The sequence below is a fragment of the Euprymna scolopes genome, chromosome 44 (genome assembly GCF_053919585.1).
Source record: "Euprymna scolopes isolate OS-2025 chromosome 44, ASM5391958v1, whole genome shotgun sequence".
NCBI classification, from domain to species: Eukaryota; Metazoa; Mollusca; class Cephalopoda; order Sepiida; family Sepiolidae; genus Euprymna; species Euprymna scolopes.
This window is the reverse complement of record NC_136525.1, coordinates 52,644,029-52,667,357: the sequence shown is the minus strand read 5'-3', so window position 1 is coordinate 52,667,357 and position 23,329 is coordinate 52,644,029. Positions and strand designations below refer to the sequence as shown.

The 23,329-nt window shown below is 35.5% G+C and overlaps 1 protein-coding gene across 12 annotated transcripts in view; it reads right to left on the bottom strand.

Moving 5' to 3' along the window:
• LOC145268612 (uncharacterized) overlaps window positions 1–23,329 on the bottom strand; it is a 746,770-nt gene that overhangs the window by 486,438 nt on the left and 237,003 nt on the right. For all 12 annotated transcript variants that reach the window (XM_080124076.1, XM_080124069.1, XM_080124074.1 and 9 more), the window contains one exon: window positions 13,155–13,873. In XM_080124076.1, coding sequence (XP_079980202.1) covers window positions 13,155–13,873 — 719 coding nt within the window. The remainder of the gene's footprint in view (window positions 1–13,154; window positions 13,874–23,329) is intronic.

Sequence of the window (23,329 nt, the reverse complement as noted above, 5' to 3'; positions counted from 1 at the left end):
CTCAGGGATAAGGGTTATTGCAAGTACATTACGTTAGTGTGGAGATTTGATGAAGTGTTTAATTAAGGGGGTTGTTCATTAGGAATTTGTTAACGTTGGACTTGAAGACATCCAAGTTGTAGTCAGGTGGGAAGCAGGCAGACGGAACAGAGTTTCACAGGCGTGCAGTTCTAAGAAAGAAGCTTTGTTCATGGAATCCGTGTTTTGATTTAGGCACAGATATAGAGTGGGGGAAATTTTTCACAGTGGATTCAGCTAGACGGGTGTTTTTCGTGAAAGATTGGCGAGGGGGGACCAGAGATTGGAGTTCAGACGAGCACGCCAATCTTTGTTGATTCTCTTGATAGCTTTGTTAATGTTCTCCTTTAGTTTGGTCTTAGATTGTGAGGATTATTTGCGTAATCTTTTTGTTTTAAAGTCTCCCAAAGATTTTTTTAAAAATCACATGCTGACAAGTCCGGAGAACGTGGTGGCCATAAACCTTTGCTTATTGTTCTCTCTTCCGTAAACATGTCATGAACTCGTATCAGTGATCTGTGAGACGTGTGGCATGTAGCGCCATCTTGTTGGAAAAAAGAATTGCATTTTATCTTGCGGTGTCAGTTGGTCGTTAAGAGAAAGATTAGAGAGATCGGGCTATTTTTAAGTGGGCCACCCTGTATTTGGGACCACGCCTAAGAAAGGTTAGCAAGATGTTGATTTACATTACATTTAAACTTCTGCATATCAGTACAGTGAGGGAAGCAGGTAGCAGGAAAGGAATTCCAAAGTCTAGCTGTTCGAGGGAAGAAACTTTTAGAGTAGAAAGCTTTCTGGCATTTAAGGACCTCAACAGTGAAGGGGTGTGATTTTGTTGCTAAGTAGGTTTGTCGAGCATATGTACGTTGAGGGGGGGGGGCAAAAGTGCAACGTGTTCATCAGAGCACATTCCATTAAAATATTTGTAAAACAGACACAGAGATGCAACATTGCAGTGATGAGACAGGGGTTGTAGCTTAGTTGACAAAGTGGAACCTATTAGATTGAAAACTCTTTTTTGGACCCTCTCCAAGAGGGAGAGGTTAGTGGTAGATGCACCAGCCCAGATGTGGCAACAATACTCCATGCATGGGCGAATGGTGGCATTGTAGAGGTACAGGATACTCTCAGGTGTGAGTTGTCTTCTAGCTCGATAGAGGGAACCCACCTTCTTTGCAGCAGCCTTTGCAATGTCCTCTGTGAATTTGTTTCAGTTCATATTTCCTGTGAATGTTAAGCCGAGGAGTTTGAAAGAAGAATTCTCAGGTAAGGTGTTCCTATTTACAATGCCTCTCCAACGGGACAGAGTTAGACACCAGGGTCGTTTTTTAACGTGGAGAAAAGGAACAAAAATAAAAATTGTCTCAGTCGTGAAGGATTTCTCCTCCACTGAGAGAGAATAAGAAATTGAAGCGCAGCAGCATCTGAAGAACAGATACTACACTTTGATCTTTGCCCAAAGGTTGTTCCAACAGTAATGTATCTTGTTTTATTTGGGTTTTTTTTATTAAAGAAACAAAATATTATTGAAGAACTACGAAGACAGGAGTGGTACCATTCAAACTAGCAACCTTTTGTGTTCTAGCATTTATTTTTCTACATAGTCGCCAGCATTCTCAATGCACTTTTATCAGAACAAAAAATTGAAGTGCAGCATCTGAAGAACAGATACTACACTCTGAGATATTAAATCCTTTATTCATGTTAAAAATACATTGAAACTCAACACTGAACAAAAAACTTAGGCACATGGCCAACTCAAAAGGGGGGATTGTGGGGGTCGTTGGTCATCCTTGTCACTCCAGAACTAAACAAAATCAAAAGTTTCTCCCAGCTAGTATCTTTCACCATAATACCGCATTCACCCTTTCATACTAGGGGACAGCCTACTTAACTCCCAATGTTTAAAACATTTTTTATTGACGTGTAAAAACAAAAAAAGATAACAATAAAAATGGTACAATAATTCATTTGTGTCGAGGACGGGGAGAAAAAAAAAGGGGGGGGGGGTGATTAGTAGGACCCTCCCAACCCCGTCTAGTTGATAGACTGCCCGTTCCACTAGGTTTGTAAAAGGAACCTGGACACTTTGATCTTGTCCTAAAGGCCAAGTAGAGACGTCTTGTAATTTGTTAAAGGAAACCAGTCTTACTAGCATTAAATGTTACCATTCATTTGCAGTCTCATTCCACCACGGTCTGGAAGTCATTTTCTAAGGGTTCTGCGATTGTCTTAGATTTATGTACATCCGTTCTTCCCTCGTGCATGCTATAGACCGTTCTATCACTAGCAAATATACTGCATCTCGGACGCAATATTCGGATATATATGGTTGTACCTATTTACTATGCCTCCCCACGGGACAGAGTTAGACACCAGGGTCGTTTTTTAACGTGGAGAAAAGGTACAAAAATAAAAATTGTCTCAGTCGTGAAGGATTTCTCCTCCACCGAAAGAGAACACGAAATATAAGTGCAGCATCTGAAGAACAGATACTACACTTTGATCTTGTCCCGAAGGCCAAGTAACCCAACGAGTTTTTGCTGTGAATGTTTCACAAAGACAACAAAAATTGGACTTTAAAATCGCCACGGTGTCGTTGGATGGAAAGCAGTCCCATAGTATCGTGTACTATTGACAAACAGTTCTTGGGGGGGGGGAGAAAAAAAAAAAGGCTCATTCATGGAATTACTGTTTAGCTCCAAACAGACAGTGGAAAATTATTTAAAGTGGTTGAAACTCCTTCGTGCCAAGATCAAAGTGCAGTATCTGTCTTCAGATGCCGCACTTCAATTTTTGGTCTCGGTTGATGGAAGAGACATCCTTCATGGTTGATATATTTTTTTTTATTTTTATTACTGATCAGAGTGCCCTTTTTTTTTAGGGGAGCTGGTTTCCCTCATGTTAAAAACCCACCTTGTGTCTAACTCTGCCCTCGTGGGGAGGCAAGTAAACTATATATATAAAAAAAAAAAAAAAAAAAAAGCTAAAGTCGTTTAGTTTTCTCCAACGCAAGAACTTAGTCACCAGGGTCTGAAAGTGGGATTGATGAGTCAGCGCCTCCAAAGGCAGGGGCACTCTGACCTGCAATAAGTGCCTGGGCAACCCCGTCGGCATTTCCCTGGCAAGGACGCCTCAGGCGATTAGCAATAAACTAATACCCCCCCCCCTTTCTCAAAAAGAGGAGGTAAGGCCTGGGAGGATGCACAGAACTAAACTCCCACTGCAAAATCAACAGGGACCGGATCATTTATAGGAATGCTCTAATCTCTGTTGATTTTGGGGGGGGGGGGGCAGGTGTGGTTGTAACTAGATGAGTTTTTGTCGTGAATATCTTATTGGAGGGGGGGGGCGTCGAGCACCTAATTCGAATTAATAAAATTAATCAATATTTAAATTGAGAAATCAAAAAAAAAAAACAAAAACAAAGAAAGAATTTATAAAAAAAAACAAAAAAAAAACATATCCGTGAATAGGAGTTAGTAGTAGTAGTAGTAGTAGTAGTAGTATGGAAATATACTTATGGCAAGTAAGCTTGTCATAAATATATTTTCATACTATTATTATTTTTAATTTCTTTGAAAATTACAACGTTGTTAGTTGGAAAGCAACGTCGTCGTATTTTGTTATGCAGACAAGTTGTCGAAAAAAAAACAAAAAAAACGGGGTAAATGTTTTACTTGCTTCCCACCTCAATATTTTCCTTTGAAATGACGACTTCTGAAGGTTTTCGGGTGTGCTGAAAACAAATATTGTATTTACATTTTCTGCAAATAAGTAGTTTTCCGGATATTAAGCAATATGCGTGCTTGCGCGTACTACAATGGTCACTACTTATAACAAAGAATTACATAGCTTAATATCCGGAAAACTACTTATTTGCGGAAAATGTAAATGCGATATTCGTTTTCAGCATATCCGAAAACCTATAAAAGTCATCATTTTAAAGGAAAATTTTGAGGTTGAAACCAAATAAAAATTTATTAAGAAAAAAACAAAAAAAAAAGGAAGGAAAATTATTGACAGTAGTTGTAGAAAACGAGTTTTTGTTGCATATGTTTCACGGGAATAGGACAGAAATTGGAGCTCAGTCGAACACCTAATTCGAATTAGAAAAAATGTGCTGATACATAAACAGAAATTTTTTGTTCTGTTATGTATTTGATTATAAAAACAGTCCTTATTTAGAATTGAAAAAAAACAACAAAAAAACAGAAATAATCTTTATTATGTACATACCCGTCACGGAACGAATGTCATATTACAAAAATCATGTAATGATCAAGTAGCTTTTTTTTTTTTTTTTTTTCTTGTTTTAACTAAGAAAATTAAAGTTTATGAGTAAGCAAAAGGGGACTATCTCTCGTCGCCATCTTAAAAAAACAAACAAACGAGCAGTTATGTCCACAATAGTCTAAACTTGCGAAATCAACCTTGTAACGCTACCGGTTTCATATTAACTGTTTTAAATCGTTTAAACAGGACTTCTTCATAAACAAAAAATAATAACTACGCGATCATTATACGTGATTTTTGGAATATGGTATTTCCGTTCCGTCATGGGTGCGAACATAGATATTTTTCTGTTTTTTTTTTTTTAATTATTTAATTAGGTTTAATTCTAAATGAGAAAAAAAAATAAAATAAAATTATAACTCAAGAAAAAGAAAACATTGCAAAAAATAATAAATAAATAAATAAATAAAAAATAAATAAATAAATAAAAAATAAATAAATAAAAAATAGATAAATAAAAAATAGGTGTTTGTAGAGAAAGAGTTGACCGATCGATTTTTTAATGCGATTTTAAGCAAAAAACAACAGTACTTACTTGTCATGTCGAAAACAGAAACATATCCAAAAATTAGGAAAATTCATCGATTAGAAAATAGTTAAAATTTTTATGGAAAACTAGAGAAAATTGCATTTTCCCTAGATGTAAACACTTTGAAGATTGCGAACACAGGGGATATATCTCCCTTTTCGACAATTTAATGTTTATTTTTTTAGTCTTATAGCTATAGACTTTAAAAAAAAATATTCTAGCACGATAGAGGGAACCCACCTGCTTTGCAGCAGTTTTCGCAATGTCTTCAATGTATTTGTTCCAATCCATATTTCCTGTGAACGTTAGACCGAGGAGTTTGAAGGAAGAATTCTCAGATTAAGTTTTATTTATCATTTTTTTTAGTCTCAAAGCTATAGATTTCCTTTTTTTTTTTTTTTTTACGAAAAACACAATAGCAATTTCTCTATTCGATGAATTTTCGTAATTTTTGGATATATTACTATTTTCGACATGACAATCAAGTAAGTACTGTTGTTTTTGCTTAAAACCAATTATTAAAAAAAAAAAAAAAAAAAAAAAATTATCTGTCGACTATCAAGCATCAAAAAATCAAAGTGGTTTCGTTACCTAAAAATCCAGGTTCTTAAAAAAGCGCACTTGCGAAATATCGCCGGCACATGGCAATAACGAAGACTTATATCCGGGAAAAATCCAAAATGTAAGACTTGCTTGCCGGTCAAGCATCGTAGTCTGACGGGCACACTTTACGGATGGGGAGGAGGATGAGCGTTTCTGTTTTTCTTCCTTTTTCTTTCTTTCTTTCTTTCTTTCCACCCCGTGCGTACCTTTCTGTCAAGTTAACCTTATTACAAGTTTTATTACTAAGGATTTTTTTTTCCCCCCGTTGACTCCTTATACGGAAGAATAGTAGCTCGGACTCGAAACAAAAGCGGAGAGAGTCGACTGACTCCAGCAGCAGGGACAGCTGTGAGCAGGGAACGCTGCTGCACACCGACCGACGCTGCCGACACGTGTGCGACGGGCACCGACTGACGGAAAGAGAGAGAGAGAGGGGGGGGGAATGCGGGACTGGGCTCAACTGCTAGGAAGAAAAGAAAGGACCAAAGATGAGGAAGAAGAAAATTGATGCTGCTGCCGATGACGCCGACCACGTCGGGAAGTAAAAAATGAAGCAACAACAAGCAGAAATTGTCAACTATTCGAACAAAGAGAAAACACGCATCATCGCCAGCCTCCACGATCCCCTACCACACCCCATCTTTCACAGACGTACTACTGCGACTAATGCAACCAAGAAAAAGGTGAGCAGTCCCTAAATTAAGAGGCATTGGAAGGGAATTCAAAATGTATTCTAACACCAGCGTCCTCCCCCCTCCACACACACCAAAAGGTATTCTTTACTAATACCGACATAAATTATCTTTAAAAAAAAAAAAAAAAAAAAAAAAAAAAAAACAGTTCGGAAATTAGCAAACCAAACAATTTACGTTGCCCTTATCTGCTTGTGTGTGATCTATTTGCGTTAATAAATTAATATTTAATATCTAGAAGAAGTCTCCACACATCCCACACCCCAGACAAACTACACCGACTGCAATTATTACAATAATAATAATAATAATAATAATAATAATAATAATAATAATAATAACGATAATAACACTAATAATAATAACAACAATAATAATAATAATAACAACAATAATAATAATAACAATAACAATAATAATAATAATAACAACAATAATAATAACAATAATAATAATAATAACAATAATAATAACAATAATAATAATAACAATAATAATAATAATAATAATAATAATAATAATAAAGAAGAAGAAAAGGTGAATGGTGTCTAAATAAAGATGCATTAAAGGGGATTCAAAATGTATTCTGCCCTCCCCAACACAGAAAAAAAAAAAAAAAAAAGATTAAAGTAATGTGTACTATTATCGATATAAATTATCCTAAAGGAGTCCAGAAATTGGTCAAAAACGATGTTTCTGGCCGGTTCTCCTTCGTTATTGAAACGAAATATTGAATTTCAAGTGGAACCAATGATATCTACTTAATTCTCGTGTCGCAGTAATGAACATATCAAAAAATTACGGAAAACTATAAGGTTGAAAATTATTATTAATGAAAACGCTTTTTCGAATAAAATCGGCGAATATTAGATTTTGCTAAATCGGCCAAAAATGTTTAGCTTTCAGAAAATAATTACCTCCCTTTTATTACGATTCGAACTCTCCATTTTATTTATTTATTTTATTTTTTCATTTATTTACTTTTATTTATTTATTTATTTTATTTATTTATTTATTATTTTTTTCTTTTTGCAAAACTCAATTTTCGCTAATTGTCTTCGAAAATTAGTTTCATTAATAATTAATTTTCTACTTTATCGTTATATATAATTTTGGGATATATTCATAACTGCGACATGACAATTCAGTAGATACCTCTTGAATTTCAATTTCAACAATAACGAAAAAAAAAACCTTTTGCCTTCAAGATTCTATTTGGGTTAATAAATTAATATTTAAAATTAGTTGAAAACAATTTTAAGTGCCATTAAAAGAGTAATTGTGCGTAAAAATAATCGGCGTTTCAGTACATAAACAGCTTAATAATCGGGGTTTATTTTTTTAATGGCAAATTAAATCTATTTTAACTAATTTTAATTATTTTTTAACACAACTGTATTTTCTTAGAAACTAGCCTGGTTGTCCGGCGTTGCCCGGGTGTTTGGAGGTGTGTGTTGAGGGGGGGGGAAGTGGTAGTAGGCAGGTAGGCTCGAACCCGTACCGCTAAAGAGGAAAAGAACGTGAAAAAAAAAAATTAAAAAAAAAATAAATAAAAACTGACATCTTTGCTGTTGCATCCATCGCCAAACCAGAAGTGGCGAAGGTTTAAATGAAGCCTAGGGATAACTTTCAAAAATATCGGCGAAAAATCGACACCTCCTTGTAGAAAAGTGTCCAGTTGAGGGTAAAGGAATTAATGTTTTTCGCCAATTTTTCGATATTTGTCGTCCGAGATGCCGAGCTTCAAAATGATACTGATCTCATGAAAATTCGTCGCCTCTGTCGAAAGTTGCAGGCAGGCATACATACATACATACATACATACATACATACATACATTTAACAGACAGGTGAGATTTATATTATAGATGATTTATATAGATATTAATTATGATTACCCTGTTTTACTATGGTTTGTTTTTATTTTATTATTTTTTAAAATCTTAAATTTCATTGGTGCTGGTACTGCTGGTGTAGGTTAGTTATCCTTTAAGCCAACGCACTTCAGGTGAAAACATCATTACGTATTTAGGTATCATGTTGAAATTAGTATAATTAAAAAAAAAAAAAAAAGGTAAGCAAGAAAGAATTTGTTTCACGTGTTACGGCATATCAACCCTTTTATAGGAGGTGACGGTAGTTCAGTGCCTAAAGACACAGACTTACGAGCTATGTGTTCCAAGTTCGAATCTAGTTCGTTCCAAAAAAAAAAAAAAATCACTTTCACTTAGAATATTGACACTTGTGAGAACCTGATGTATTTCTAAAAAAAAAAACTCTGAGTAGAAAAATATCAGCGAAACCAATGCCAAGAAGAGAATGTTTGGATTCATACGATGATGAACCCATTTTATATTCAGTGCTTTTAAACGAATTTGGGCGCTTCTGCACTATTGGGACGAAATTTCGGAAATCGTAAAACTAAATTTTACATGAAAACAGTGGTATCTACGTATTCCTCATATTTTTAAGATGATTATATCCAAAAATTACGAAAATCGATAAGGTAGACAATTATTTATCAAAGAAAATAAAGAATAGAATTTGATGAAAACGATCGTAAGACACAGGAAGTAATTTTCCGTTTCGATTTAAACAAGATGGCCGCAATTTTTCGCTTGTTAAGACGATTAAAGTTTTTTTTTTTTTTGATAATTCAGTAATATTCAGGTAAATTTGGCAGCTAACGTTGTAATTTATTAGAATTGATTACAAAAAATCAGTAGGAACCATTGTTTTTATCTGAAACCTCCATTTATCGACTACACAATTTCGTTCTAATAGTGTAGAAGCGCCAGAATTTGTGATTTTTGGGGTATTTTTTTTTTTTTTTTACGAGAATACCCAGTGTAGTATAAACACTCCCAACCTCCCCATGTTAAGAACGGCTTTTGAGGTTGGGGGTGTTTATTCCGAAAGCCGTTCTTAGCATAGGAAGGTTGGGGGTGTTTATACTACGTTGGGGCAAGTTATAAAAATATACCCATGATAGTATTTATTAAAAAAAATGTGAATGTAATAAAAAAAATGTGAATGTAATAAAAAAAATGTGAATGTAATAAAAAAAAACGGCTAATAAAAATGAAATAAATAATTCAAGAAGAGAAAATGTTTTTATATTTTTTAAATTTAATTTTTTTTTATTTAATTTACTTTTTATTTAACTTTTCAGTTTTTTATTTTTATTTTTTATTTATTTTTTTTATTTTCTTTATTTGTTTATTTTCTTTATTTTTTTTAATTTTTTATTTAGTTCTTTTTTATTATAGTCACGTTCAAAAGGTGAAAATATTACAGATCTGGATGGGCGGAAAAAAAAAAAAAAAGAATGTTAAAAATAAATCTTTTAAAAAAAATAACCAAGGAAGGGAACAGTGATAGATTGAAAAAAAGAGAGAAGGGAAGAAAAAAGAAAATGGAAGGAAAAGAAAGATTTTAAAGAAAATGGGGAAAAGAGAGGAAAAAAGGGTAAAAAGAGAAAGAGGGAAAAGAGAAAGAGGGGAAAAGAAAGGGAGAAAAAGAAAAATGAAAGAAAAAGAAAATGGGGAAAAAAGGGAAAGAAAAAGAGTAAGGGATCAAAGAAAGAAAGGAAAAAGAACAAAAAGAGAAAGGAAATAAAATATGAAAGAGCAAGCGAAAAGGAAAGAAAAGGAAAAAAAGACAGAGAAAAGGAAAGAAAAGGCAGGGAAAAAGAAAAGGAAAAAGAAAACGCAAAAAGGAAAACTAAGCTTTCTGTCTGAATAAACACATAAAAATATCGATTAAGCTATTGCACGTCGCCTTCAAAAAAAAAAAAAAAAAAAAAATTGCCATCACCTGGAATTCAGGTTTGACAATAAAAATTTCTGATATTTAAACCATTTTCCTGTTTTAGATCAGTATAACTACTATCGGAAGTTAAATTTAGAAGGAGATAACTTGGTCATCAAGAATTAACCACACCCCTTCCTCCCATGACACGTCGTTTATTGCTGCCATGAAGACCACTGACTAACCTCGGCCACCCTTGTCTCTACCCCAACCAGATAACCTTTTGACCCTTTACAACAATAATTATACAATTATACATACCTAATTATTTAAATCGTGTCCCCTAGACAAAAGAAAAAGATTCAAGTATAATCCCCCCCCCCTCCAACAAATGATATTTCCAATTACTTGAGTGCCCTAGTCGACTCCTAGGTTCTTTAGTTGAACCCTGTATGCTTGAACTTTCAAGACGGGTCATTTTCTTCTATTAAACCTGCACCCATGTACCTGTTCGTTCAAAAACTCTGAAATTAGTGTATTTTCTTTTTATAAATTAATAACTAGGGCTATGACAACAGCATATTCTTTTCATTCTTTTCACTCTCTGGTATATATCCGACACACTTAGACACACTCAATCAACCAAGAAACACATCAGTCTATATAAAAACATAAGATATTAACTACTCAAGATTCAAAAGAATGAAAAGAATATGCTGTTGTCACAACCATAATAATGAGTGTCAGACCGTCGTGGATACAATGGTTTCTGGATATGACCTTAAACTATATCTGATAGTGAGGCCCCAGCTTGCAGGCTTTCGGGAGTGTGGAACCATCCTTTAATTGCCATTGCTCCCAGGTCCACTCTGACCTGGAGTGGTAGTACCTGTTAGGGTCCCAACTATGGGTTGAATAGAAACCGACTTGAAAACAACAAATATATTCTATTAAAAAAATTTTTCTTCAAAATCACTGGATTCGGCATTAAATAACCTGAAAAGGGTTGATATGCCGTAAAACAAAAACAACCAATCAAAACAATAAAAAGAATATGCTGTTGTCATAGTCCTATTAATAACTTATCTAACTCTAAATAGCACCCCACCTCGCAAAAAAAAAAAAAAAAAAAATTCTTTTAGCAACCCTGTAACTCTTGCTTCTTTTATTTTTATTCTTTAGTCCTCACATTCCATGAGCGATGTTTCTGGCAAAGGGAAAAGAATTGCTGTTTTCTGTCAGAATCTATCCATTTAGCACTTATTGTTGGTTAATTTTTTTTTTTTTTTTTTTTTTTTTTACCTTTTTGGACTCTGACTCCTCCAGTTTTAAAAACTGCAAGTCAAAAAAAAAAAAAATCTTTTTCTAGCCAATAATAGCCGTTTAGTTAGTTGGCATCTGTGTCTCCAGAGACAATGGAGTTCCGTGCCTCAGATAAGTCCTTTATTTTTTGTTTCAATTTTCTTATCGCTTTGTTTTTCCTGGGGATGGGGTATTCTAACGGATGCCAAATATTCTCCCATTAGTTTAGTTACTCCAACCGAGAGATCTTTTTAAGATTCTAACTGTCCCTTTAAGTGCTATTGTTTGTATTTCTCTTGCATTTGGTTCACCGGGTATATTCTCCAGATAGTTTTTTAAATTCTTTTTCATTAACCCGGTTGCTCCTATAATGACTGGTATGATTGATACCTTTTTAAGATCCCAGTTTCTTTTCATGTTGTACATAAGTCCTTGGTATTTTGTTATTTTCCCCATCTCTGCTCTGTTAAGGCCAGAATCATTTAGAAACGCTGACTTCAACTAGGGTTGCTACTTTCTTCCTATTGTCCCATATCACTATGTTAGGCTTAAAAGCCCCATTTTTTAGGTTTGTAGCTGTAGAAATTGCCTAGTCATAGTGGATGGTGCATGACTTATTTCCAACTGTTCTTTCTGGCAAAACATGTTCCCAAGATTTGCTACTACATGGGATATTCAGGTTTTTCCGTTTGTGATTTCGCTGTGACCATGGCAAACCTATCCTGGATGAGCAGGTTCCATGACCGAGGCACCTCATCACAGCAAACATGCATACAAAACCTTTTCATAAAGATCCATACAAAATTTCAGCCAGATCCGCGCAGTAGTTTCCGAGAAAAAAATGAAATAGATGAACAGAGACAGAGAAATATTACACAGATGAGGTTCAGGGCTGGGATGAGAAGTACACGTGTTGCCAGGCAACGCTTCAGGCTTACTTTCTTGTTTCCCTTATTGTCTCCTTTAGCCCTCACATTCCATGAGCGACGTTTCTGACATCGGTTGGTTGTTTTTGTTTTACGGCATATCAACCCTTTTCGGGTTATTTAATGCCGAATCCAAAGATTTTGAAGAAAATTTTTTTAATAGAATATATTTGTTGTTTTCAAATCAGTTTGTATTCAACCCATAGTTGGGACCCTAACAGGTACTACCAATCCAGGTCAGAGTGGACCTGGGAGCAATGGTAATTAAAGGGTGGCTCCACACTCCCCAAAGAATTGGAAAAGAGGCACAAATTTTTCCGATTCCAATACCCCTGAATGTTCCGATTTTTCCAATTCCCAATTTTGATTAATCGTCCCAACACTACTCAAAACTTTCGCTTCCTTTATTTTGCCCATTAGTCCTCACATTCCATGAACGATGTTTCTGATAAAGGGGAAAGAATTGCTGCTTTGTGTGTTGAAATCCATCCTTATAAACAGTTATCGTAGGCTAGTTTTTGATCTTGAAGTGGTATTTTATTTTTTTTCTTTGCTATTTGTGTTAGATGGCTATGCCTTGTCTGGAGCGATTTTCATAACAAAAAAAGAAAAAAATACAGTTCCAATTTAGAATTTGACCAAATTAAAAAAAAAAAAAAAAAAAAAAACTACAGAAAAATCCATGATGTACATACACGTCACAGAAACAAAAATATCATACTCCAAATATCACGTAAATCGATCAAATAGTTATTTTTTTTTTTAATAAAGAAATTTTTTTAAAACAATTTAAAGCAATTAATGTGAAATCGTTAGCATTACAAAACCGATTTCGCAAGTTTGAATTATTGTGGACTTATCTGCCCTTGCTTTTTTTTTTTTTTTTTTTTTTTTAAGATGGCGATACGAAACAGTCTTTTTGTTTACTCATAAAATTTGATTTTTTTAGGTGGATTTTCCTGTATTATTATTTTTTTTTTAATTAGATTGAATTCTAAATAAGGACCCCCTCCCCGCCCCCAAAAGAAAAAAACTTACCTGAATCTTCTTCCAATACTTTCAAGTGCGACACGCCAGATTCACTTTTATCCCGCTTCTTCTTTAGGGCCGGTTTGACTTGTGTCGAATCAGAAACGGCTTCGGTTACAGGCCTTCCCCTACTTAGCGAGCGGACACGTTTCCTTTGTGGGGAATCTGTCGCGCCTGTTTTCGCAGGCACAGATTCCGTTACACTATCCTCTGATGTAGGTAATTTCCTCGCGGTTACATTGGACACCTTGTGACTCGCGGCAACAGTTGGAGATACAGGCTTTGTGACGGAAGACTGCGTTACAGGCGGCTGTTTTCTTGCCGTGTCTGGGATACGGTTTTGTAATCCAGTTTGAGATGCAGACTTTTTCGATGGAGACCGTGTTACTTGTAACTGCTTTTGTGATGTATCAGAAACTTTGCTCTGTGTTACAGCTGTAGGTGCGGGCTTTGTAACGGCAGGTTGGGTAGAATGTACCTGCTTGGCTGCAGTTTCAGAAGGAGGGTGTCGCTGCGCAAGAGCTGGTTGAGCGGGTTTTTCGATGATGTGTAACGCTTTTGGTGTAACAGCGGTGCTTAGAACTTCGGGTGCATGTGAAGAGAGAGGAAGGGGTTTGTGCGATAGAAGTGCTGGTCCTGTAGATGGGGATGATTCTTTTAGTTTCAAAGTTGCCTTGGAGGCCGAGACTTCTTCTGTTCCATATTCCTCTATTATATTTTCTTTTGTTCTGGAAAAAAAAAAAAAAAAATTTTTAAATTTAAAAATTTTTTAAAAAACTTTAATTAAAAAAATTTTTTTTTTAAATTAACAAAAAAATGTTAAAAATTAAAAAAAAAAATTTTTTAATTAAAAACAAAATTTAAAATAAAAATTTAAATTAAAATTAGAAAATACGCTTCGGTAAACAGAAATAAACTTGGATCTAAATGCATCTGGAGTTTTTTTTTTTTTACTTGGAAGTCACCACTTATCAAGGTCCGAAGGCCACTCGAGGATAAGGGTTAATGAATGTATGGTGGTAGTTTAGTAATCATAAATAGTGTAAATTGGGCAAAATTTGATTATTTATGGGAACAGCCCAACAAAAACTTATTTACATTAGATTTGAAGGCTACCATGTTGTATTCAACCGAGAAGCAGGCCAGCAGAACAGTGTTCCACGGGCAGGAAGTTCTGGGAAAGAAGCTTTGTTCATGGAATCTGCATTTAGATTTAGGCATAGTTAAAGAGTGGGGTAAATCGTATATAGTGGTTGTAGCTAGTCAAGTACTTTTAATGAGTTTGGTAAGGGGGGGGAACGATAGATTGGAGTTCAGTCGAGCACCTGCCATGAAAATAAGGCTTTTTTTTTTTTTTTTTTAAGATGTTGAACTATTACAATATAGTAAAAATTATGCATAGGTAATATCGTGAGATAACGTCGTGATTGTATTCAACCGGGAAGCAGGCCAAGATAGGGAGATGAGCTCAAATGTGGCAACCATACTCCATGCAGGAGCGAAGTGTGGCCTTGTAAAGATAAAGGATATTCTCTGGTGCGAGTAAATTTTCTTGCACATTAAAGGGATCCTACCTTTATTGCAGCAGTCTTGGCAATGTCCTCAAGACATTTGCTTCAGTTCATGTTGCCTGTGAATATTAAACTGAGGAGTTTGCGCGATGAGCTCTTGGGTAGAGTGTTATTTGTCATGGCAATCGGTGGTTGAGAAAGTTTCTTGTAATTGTTAAAGGAAAGAAGGGCACTTCTGCATTACACGAACGGAGCCGTTTTTTTGTTTTTTTTTGGTGCGTTTCACTAAACTGTCGCCAGGTCGCGCTTCTCTCCATTCAAATTGTTTAATCATTTAAAAATTAAGACTATAATATATTGTCGACCTTTCAACAGAGGTGACAAAAAAAATTAAAACTATATTTTGTTACAGTGACAATTTTATTTAAATTCAAAAAATGTTTTGGAAAATAAAAACAAAAAATCTAATGTTTTAATTTGAAAAACGTTTCATTTAAATTATTAAACTGTTCGGAAAAAAAATCCAATTTTACTTTGATTAAAAAAAATTTTTTTTTTGGAGCGGAGGTGTCCAACGTTGCTTTAATTCAAGAATCTATATATTAATGCGATAAAAAATCTATATATTAATGCGATACCGTATGTGTTATATTGTGTGTCACTCTGACAGACGTTAAGACATTTAAAAATAAATGTTTAAATTTCAACGTTATTTCTCGTGATTGACGGTAGCCGTGTAGATTTGTTCTTTGCTAATGGAGTCTCAGATGGCTTTGTTACCGAGTTCGAATCCTCCGACCAGCGGCAATTGTGACACCTTGCATTGATGATTCCCGAAAAGACGAAACACTAGTGTCTGTAGGTGTTTAATAATTATTATAATATATATATATATATATATATATATATACACATACACATATATATACACACACACACACATATATATATACACACACACACACACACACACACACACACACACACACAGGGTGCCCCTCAAAAAAACAGAGGACATTCAATTGTTTTTCTGAGCATTTTACAGTCAACGGAGAAAAAAGGCCAAAGACCCTAGTGTTTTGATGTGATGTTTTAAATATAATAAACTAGTTATGACCAAAGTTTAATGTCATTCGGACAAAACACTACGAAACGGGGCCTAATTAGAGTTGGGCCCATTTTTTGGGTCACCCAGTGTATATATATAAATATATATATATTCTTCTTCATAAGTTTTGGTTTCGGTTCCAACTGATGCACTCAAGTAATATGGATAATTTTTTTTTTTTTTTAAATCATAACTTTATGATATATAGTAATCGATAGAACATCAACTCTATAATAATATATACGAAATCTGCAAGAATTAAAATATCAAATGAACAGCTACAACAGAAATTGGAATACACCCTACTAAAGCCTGATCGCCACAGCTGGTGAATTTCAAAAATGCAATCTAGATATGAGGATACTTTAGAAGAACGATATGCAATAAAATTATGTTTTAAACTTTGGAAAAAAATGCCACAGAAACGTATGAACTACTTCAGACTGCTTTTGGACCATCTTGCATGAATCGAGCATCAATTTTTGAGTGGCATAAGTGACTCAAGGAAGGCAAGGAGTCTGTGAGATAAGAGGTGTGGGAGGAGCAAGGAAGTCAGAACACCGGAGTTGATTGGCCAAATAAAGAATTTCGTGAATAAGGTCAGTCGTGTATCTCTCAAGACAATAAGTGCACAATTTGATGTCAGTGTGGGAACTGGTCAGACAATTATTCGTGAGGAACTGAAGATGTGGAAAATTTGTGAAAAGTTTGTCACAAGGTTTGTGCTCAGAGAAGATCAGAAAGAAAGACGTTGTCATAGACATCAAGACAGTTCCTCACCCTCCCTATAGTCCAGACCTTGCTCCCTGTGACTTTTAGTTATTCCCTAAGCTTAAGGAAAACCTTAGAGACTGTCGTTATGAGACAATTGAAGATATGAAAGCGGTTAGGGTTAGGGTTAGGCTGTGAAGAGGGTCATTGACACGCTTGGCCAAGAGGACTTCCATGGGTCCATCCAGAAGTTGTTGGAACGGTACAACAAGTGCATTGCTGCCGGAGGAGATTACTTCGAAGGGAATAGAGTTTCATGTGTGTGCTATCCATAAATGTGTCCATACGGAAAAAGCCTGGAAACTTATTGAAAGTACCTTGTAACATTGATTTTTAAGGGATCAATTCCGCCGTGTTGAAAGGTGGTCAATAAATGTGTCTTGAGAAGGAATTATTGATTTTTGCTAAAAATAAATTTATTTTGTTAAAATCAATTATTCATTTCACACCATGTTTGGCAAATTATTAACCTGGCTCAGTTTTATTTTTAAACTAGAAGATGTACCCGGCGTTGCTCGGTATTAAAAGTAACGTTAAATTCCTTTAAAAGTAAAAAAAAAAAAAAAAAAAAAAAACGGAAAAAAACTAAGACATGTGAGTATTGTTTTTTTTTGTTTTGTTTTTTTTTAATTACATTTTCACCCCAAACAAGGCACATTGCCACTTTGGTGTAGGGGGCTACTATCAAGGGCAACAACTACTGGGGCACTATGTAGGGATTTGGGCAGCAAGATGTCTGTTCACGTTGCACTTGAACTTCTGCACGTCAGTACAGTTGGGGAAGCAGGGACCTGGAATGGAATTCCAAAGTCTAGCGGTTCTGGGGAAGAACCTACTGGAGTAGAAAGATCTTTTACATCTAGGGATCTCTACAGTGTGGGGGTGGGATTTTGCAGCCTGTCGGATCTGTCGAGGGCGTTCACGTCGTGGGGGCACAAGTGCTTGCAGTTCGTTAGAGCATTCACCATTAAAATACTTGTAGAACAGGCAGAGGGATGCAACGTTTCGTCGATGGGACAGAGGCTGAAGCTTAGATGCCAGTTCCGGGCCTATCAGATTTGCGACTCTCTTTTGAACCTTGTCAAGGAGCGAGAGACTAGAAGCCGATGCACCAGCCCAAATATGACAGCAATACTCCATACATGGGCGAATGGTTGCCTTATAGTTCACTTCTTGTTAGTTAAAAAAAAAAAAAAAAAAATGCTCGAATCGAGATTGAAACCAAAACCTAAAGACAAGTATGATAACCATTAGACTCGCTTGCCACAATCTTTGAAGAATATTTTCAAACCTCGTGAAACAGTTGACAAACTGATAAAAATCCGATGACCCCCTCCCCACCACCAATTTGGAGCAATTTAACCCCTATGATGGCCCCCAAGTGAGGAAACCAGAGTTATCCGGAAAAATCCATTCTAGCAAAAATTTACCTTTACCATGACTAATGTTTGTGCAAAATTTCAAAATATTTCAAGGAGTGGTTATTGAGAAAAGTGCAAACAAATGGACGAAAAATTTTGGGACAATTTAACCCCTATGATGGCCCCAAGTGAGGAAACCAGAGTTATCCGGAAAAATCCATTCTAGCAAAAATTTACTTTTACCATGACTAATGTTTGTGCAAAATTTCAAAAAATTTCAAGGAGTGGTTATTGAGAAAAGTGCAAACAAATGGACGAAAAATTTTGGGACAATTTAACCCCTATGATGGCCCCAAGTGAGGAAACCAGAGTTATCCGGAAAAATCCATTCTAGCAAAAATTTACTTTTACCATGACTAATGTTTGTGCAAAATTTCAAAAAATTTCAAGGAGTGGTTATTGAGAAAAGTGCAAACAAATGGACGAAAAATTTTGGGACAATTTAACCCCTATGATGGCCCCAAGTGAGGAAACCAGAGTTATCCGGAAAAATCCATTCTAGCAAAAATTTACTTTTACCATGACTAATGTTTGTGCAAAATTTCAAAAAATTTCAAGGAGTGGTTATTGAGAAAAGTGCAAACAAATGGACGAAAAATTTTGGGACAATTTAACCCCTATGATGGCCCCAAGTGAGGAAACCAGAGTTATCCGGAAAAATCCATTCTAGCAAAAATTTACTTTTACCATGACTAATGTTTGTGCAAAATTTCAAAAAATTTCAAGGAGTGGTTATTGAGAAAAGTGCAAACAAATGGACGAAAAATTTTGGGACAATTTAACCCCTATGATGGCCCCAAGTGAGGAAACCAGAGTTATCCGGAAAAATCCATTCTAGCAAAAATTTACTTTTACCATGACTAATGTTTGTGCAAAATTTCAAAAAATTTCAAGGAGTGGTTATTGAGAAAAGTGCAAACAAATGGACGAAAAATTTTGGGACAATTTAACCCCTATGATGGCCCCAAGTGAGGAAACCAGAGTTATCCAGAAAAATCCATTCTAGCAAAAATTTACTTTTACCATGACTAATGTTTGTGCAAAATTTCAAAAAATTTCAAGGAGTGGTTATTGAGAAAAGTGCAAACAAATGGACGAAAAATTTTGGGACAATTTAACCCCTATGATGGCCCCAAGTGAGGAAACCAGAGTTATCCGGAAAAATCCATTCTAGCAAAAATTTACTTTTACCATGACTAATGTTTGTGCAAAATTTCAAAAAATTTCAAGGAGTGGTTATTGAGAAAAGTGCAAACAAATGGACGAAAAATTTTGGGACAATTTAACCCCTATGATGGCCCCAAGTGAGGAAACCAGAGTTATCCGGAAAAATCCATTCTAGCAAAAATTTACTTTTACCATGACTAATGTTTGTGCAAAATTTCAAAAAATTTCAAGGAGTGGTTATTGAGAAAAGTGCAAACAAATGGACGAAAAATTTTGGGACAATTTAACCCCTATGATGGCCCCAAGTGAGGAAACCAGAGTTATCCGGAAAAATCCATTCTAGCAAAAATTTACTTTTACCATGACTAATGTTTGTGCAAAATTTCAAAAAATTTCAAGGAGTGGTTATTGAGAAAAGTGCAAACAAATGGACGAAAAATTTTGGGACAATTTAACCCCTATGATGGCCCCAAGTGAGGAAACCAGAGTTATCCGGAAAAATCCATTCTAGAAAAAATTTACCTTTACCATGACTAATGTTTGTGCAAAATTTAAAAAAATTTCAAGGAGTGGTTATTGAGAAAAGTGCAAACAAATGGACGAAAAATTTTGGGACAATTTAACCCCTATGATGGCCCCAAGTGAGGAAACCAGAGTTATCCGGAAAAATCCATTCTAGCAAAAATTTACTTTTACCATGACTAATGTTTGTGCAAAATTTCAAAAAATTTCAAGGAGTGGTTATTGAGAAAAGTGCAAACAAATGGACGAAAAATTTTGGGACAATTTAACCCCTATGATGGCCCCAAGTGAGGAAACCAGAGTTATCCGGAAAAATCCATTCTAGCAAAAATTTACTTTTACCATGACTAATGTTTGTGCAAAATTTCAAAAAATTTCAAGGAGTGGTTATTGAGAAAAGTGCAAACAAATGGACGAAAAATTTTGGGACAATTTAACCCCTATGATGGCTCCAAGTGAGGAAACCAGAGTTATCCGGAAAAATCCATTCTAGCAAAAATTTACTTTTACCATGACTAATGTTTGTGCAAAATTTCAAAAAATTTCAAGGAGTGGTTATTGAGAAAAGTGCAAACAAATGGACGAAAAATTTTGGGACAATTTAACCCCTATGATGGCCCCAAGTGAGGAAACCAGAGTTATCCAGAAAAATCTGTTATGGTGAAAGTAAATCTTTGCCAGGACTAATGTTTGTGCAAAATTTCAAGGAGTTGTTATTGAGAAAAATGCGAACAGACGAACAGAAGTGAATTACTGGGTTCAATCACTCCTTTGTCAGAAGATCAAAAAGCATTTATAAACAGTAATCCAGTCAATATAACGCAAAAATACCCCAACCACAAAGAAATTGCAAAAATTTGTTTTTTTACAGTTTTATGTCAGGTTGGGTCTACCATACATCAAACTAAAAGTTGGACAAAATTCGAGCATCGGAAAATTTCAAATTTTAAAGTTGAACATTTTCGACTTACGAGTTATTTTCCATTGCGTTTTAAATCTCTAACACGGTCAGTTTTCATGGTAAACTTTCATTTTCATGGTAAATCTTGCATTTTTATAAATGTTTTGGGGGTCAATCTTTCACATGAAATGGTTGCCCGTGATGTTGAGTCCCCACTTATTCCCTATCTATGGATAATCCTAACTCTTCCCTCAGCCACTTCTACAGAGTGGGCCAAAGAAGTGTGGATCCCAGGTTATATGATGTGATTTTGCTATTAAAATCTAGTCCCATGGAAATAGGAGGATGTTCATCTTTTTTTTTTCCCCCAACCTTGTATTGTTGCACTCAACCCGACTCATACAGGCATACACTAATATTATGGAAGGCAGTAATTACTGGGGATACAGTTAAGAGGCTCAGCATTCTTATCCCATCGCGGTTAATCACCTGAAGAAGGCCAGAGGATGAGTTGGTCAAAACATGGCGATACAACAACAACTATGTTAGTTGATTGTCTGTTTTATCGTTATTTTCACGGCAAGTGCTCGTCTGAGCTCCAATCTATGGTCCCCCCCACTCGCCAAACATTCATGAGAAACACTCGTTTGGCTGAAACTACTATCTATAATTTCCCCCACTCTTTATCTGTGCCTAAACCTAAACGTAAATTCCATGAACAAAGTTTCTTTCTAAGAACTGCACACCTGTGGAACTCTCTTCTGTTTACCTGCATTCCAGCTGACTACAATATGGCCGTCTTCAAGTCCAATGTTGGTTGGTTGGTTGTTTTTGTTTTACGGCATATCAACCCTTTTCAGGTTATTTAATGCCGAATCCAGTGATTGTGAAGAAAAAAATTTTTTAATAGAGTATATTTTGTTTTTTTTTAAGTCAGTTTCAATTTAACCCATAGTTGGGACCCTAACAAGTACTACCACTCCGGGTCAGAGTGGACCTGGGAGCAATGGCAATCAAAGGGTGGCCCCCACACTCCCCAAAGCCCGCAAGCTGGCGCCTCACCATCAGATATAGCTTAAGGTCATATCCAGGGCCACAACAACTATGAAGATATAACATGAAATAATGCGTACAAATACGGCACAATCAAAGTTAAGCAACGTTAAGCCTGGCTAATACTAGATGGGTGACCATTTGGGAATTCTTTTTGGGAGTACTTTCCGCTTATCTCGACATTGTTTCCAGTTATCCTGAAAACAACCAAACAAAACACCATCTATAATATAAATCTCACCTGTCTGTTTAAATGTATGTATGTATGTGCGTACGGCATAATCGCGTTGACACACCATTTCTCCTCAGATCACCAAAGTTAAGCAACATTGAGCCTGGCTAGTGTCAGATGGGTAACCATTTGGGAATTCTAAGTGCTGTACGTGCTTTCCGCTTATCTCGGCATTGTTTCTAACCCGTCCTGAATTTTCACTTGCCACTGGTATTCAACAATGTCGACTCAGGAGAGGTGTGGTTCGAGATTGTGCAACTCTTGCCACAAAAATTTCACGCCCAGACACCCTTACAGTTGGTATCCATAGTCTGTCAAGACTGAAGGAAACCATTATATATAATATAATGTGTACAAAAGTACTTTAAGGCAACTTACGGCTGTCAAGTTCCAATTTAAAAAAAATTTTTTTTTTTTTTTTTGTCAATTTTGACCCCTGGACCTGTTACCTCAACTGACATACACCGATAGACATAAGGATAATATCATGGTCCATGTGCAATATTTTATCTGAGCTATCCTGCCTTAACAGAGTAAAAAATAGGTTTCGTGACTTATTGGGGGAAGCCCTTTTCTCTTCCCAGCAACCCCTCTCCCACAGAAGAGCCATTGCGAGCCTGTCTTTGTTTTATCGTTACTTCCATGGCAAGTGCTCGTCTGAGCTCCAATCTCTGGTCCCACCCTCACCAATCTTTCACGGAAAACACCCGTCTAGCTAAAAACACTGTAAAAAATTTTCCCCACTCTTTATCTGTGCTTAAATCAAAACGTAGATTCCATGAACAAAGCTTCTTTCTTAGAAGTGCACGCCTGTGGAACTCTATTCCGTTTGCCTGTTTCCCACCTGACTACAACCTGGATGTCTTAAAGTCCAACATAAACAAATTCCTGTTGAACCGCCCCCTTAAGTAAGACACTTTATCAAATCTCCAATACTAACGTGCTGTACATGCAATAACCCTTATCCCCGAGTGGCTTCCGGGCCTTGATAAGTGGTGACCACCTTTAAAAAAAAAAAAAAAAGAAAGAAAGCTCAGAGAAAGAGAAAAAAAAAGGTTATAATCATAAAATTGCTTATGAAAAACAAATAAAAACAGAAAAAAAGATGGGCAGGCATAATATAAATTAATGTGTTTTTAACATGTTTGAGGGTTTCTCTTGTATAATCGGCCATTGTTTGTGTCTCCTTGAGGCTGTTTTGTTGCTAAAGGAAACAAAATGAGAGGGGGGGGATCTGAACAATAATAATAATAATAATAATAATAATAATATCACTAAAGGAGTGGAGAAAAAAAAAAAAAAAAATTTCCTTCCACTTGAGACGACCTATCCCCAATTAACGAGAATATCTCAAATAGTAAGTAAATATTTACAACTATTCACACGTGGTGGGGAAAAAAAAAGAAAAAAAAGAAAAAAAGAAAAAAGAAAAAAGAAAAAAGAAAAAAAAAAGAAAAAAGAAAAAAAAGAGAAAAAAAAGAAAAAAAAAGAAAAAAAG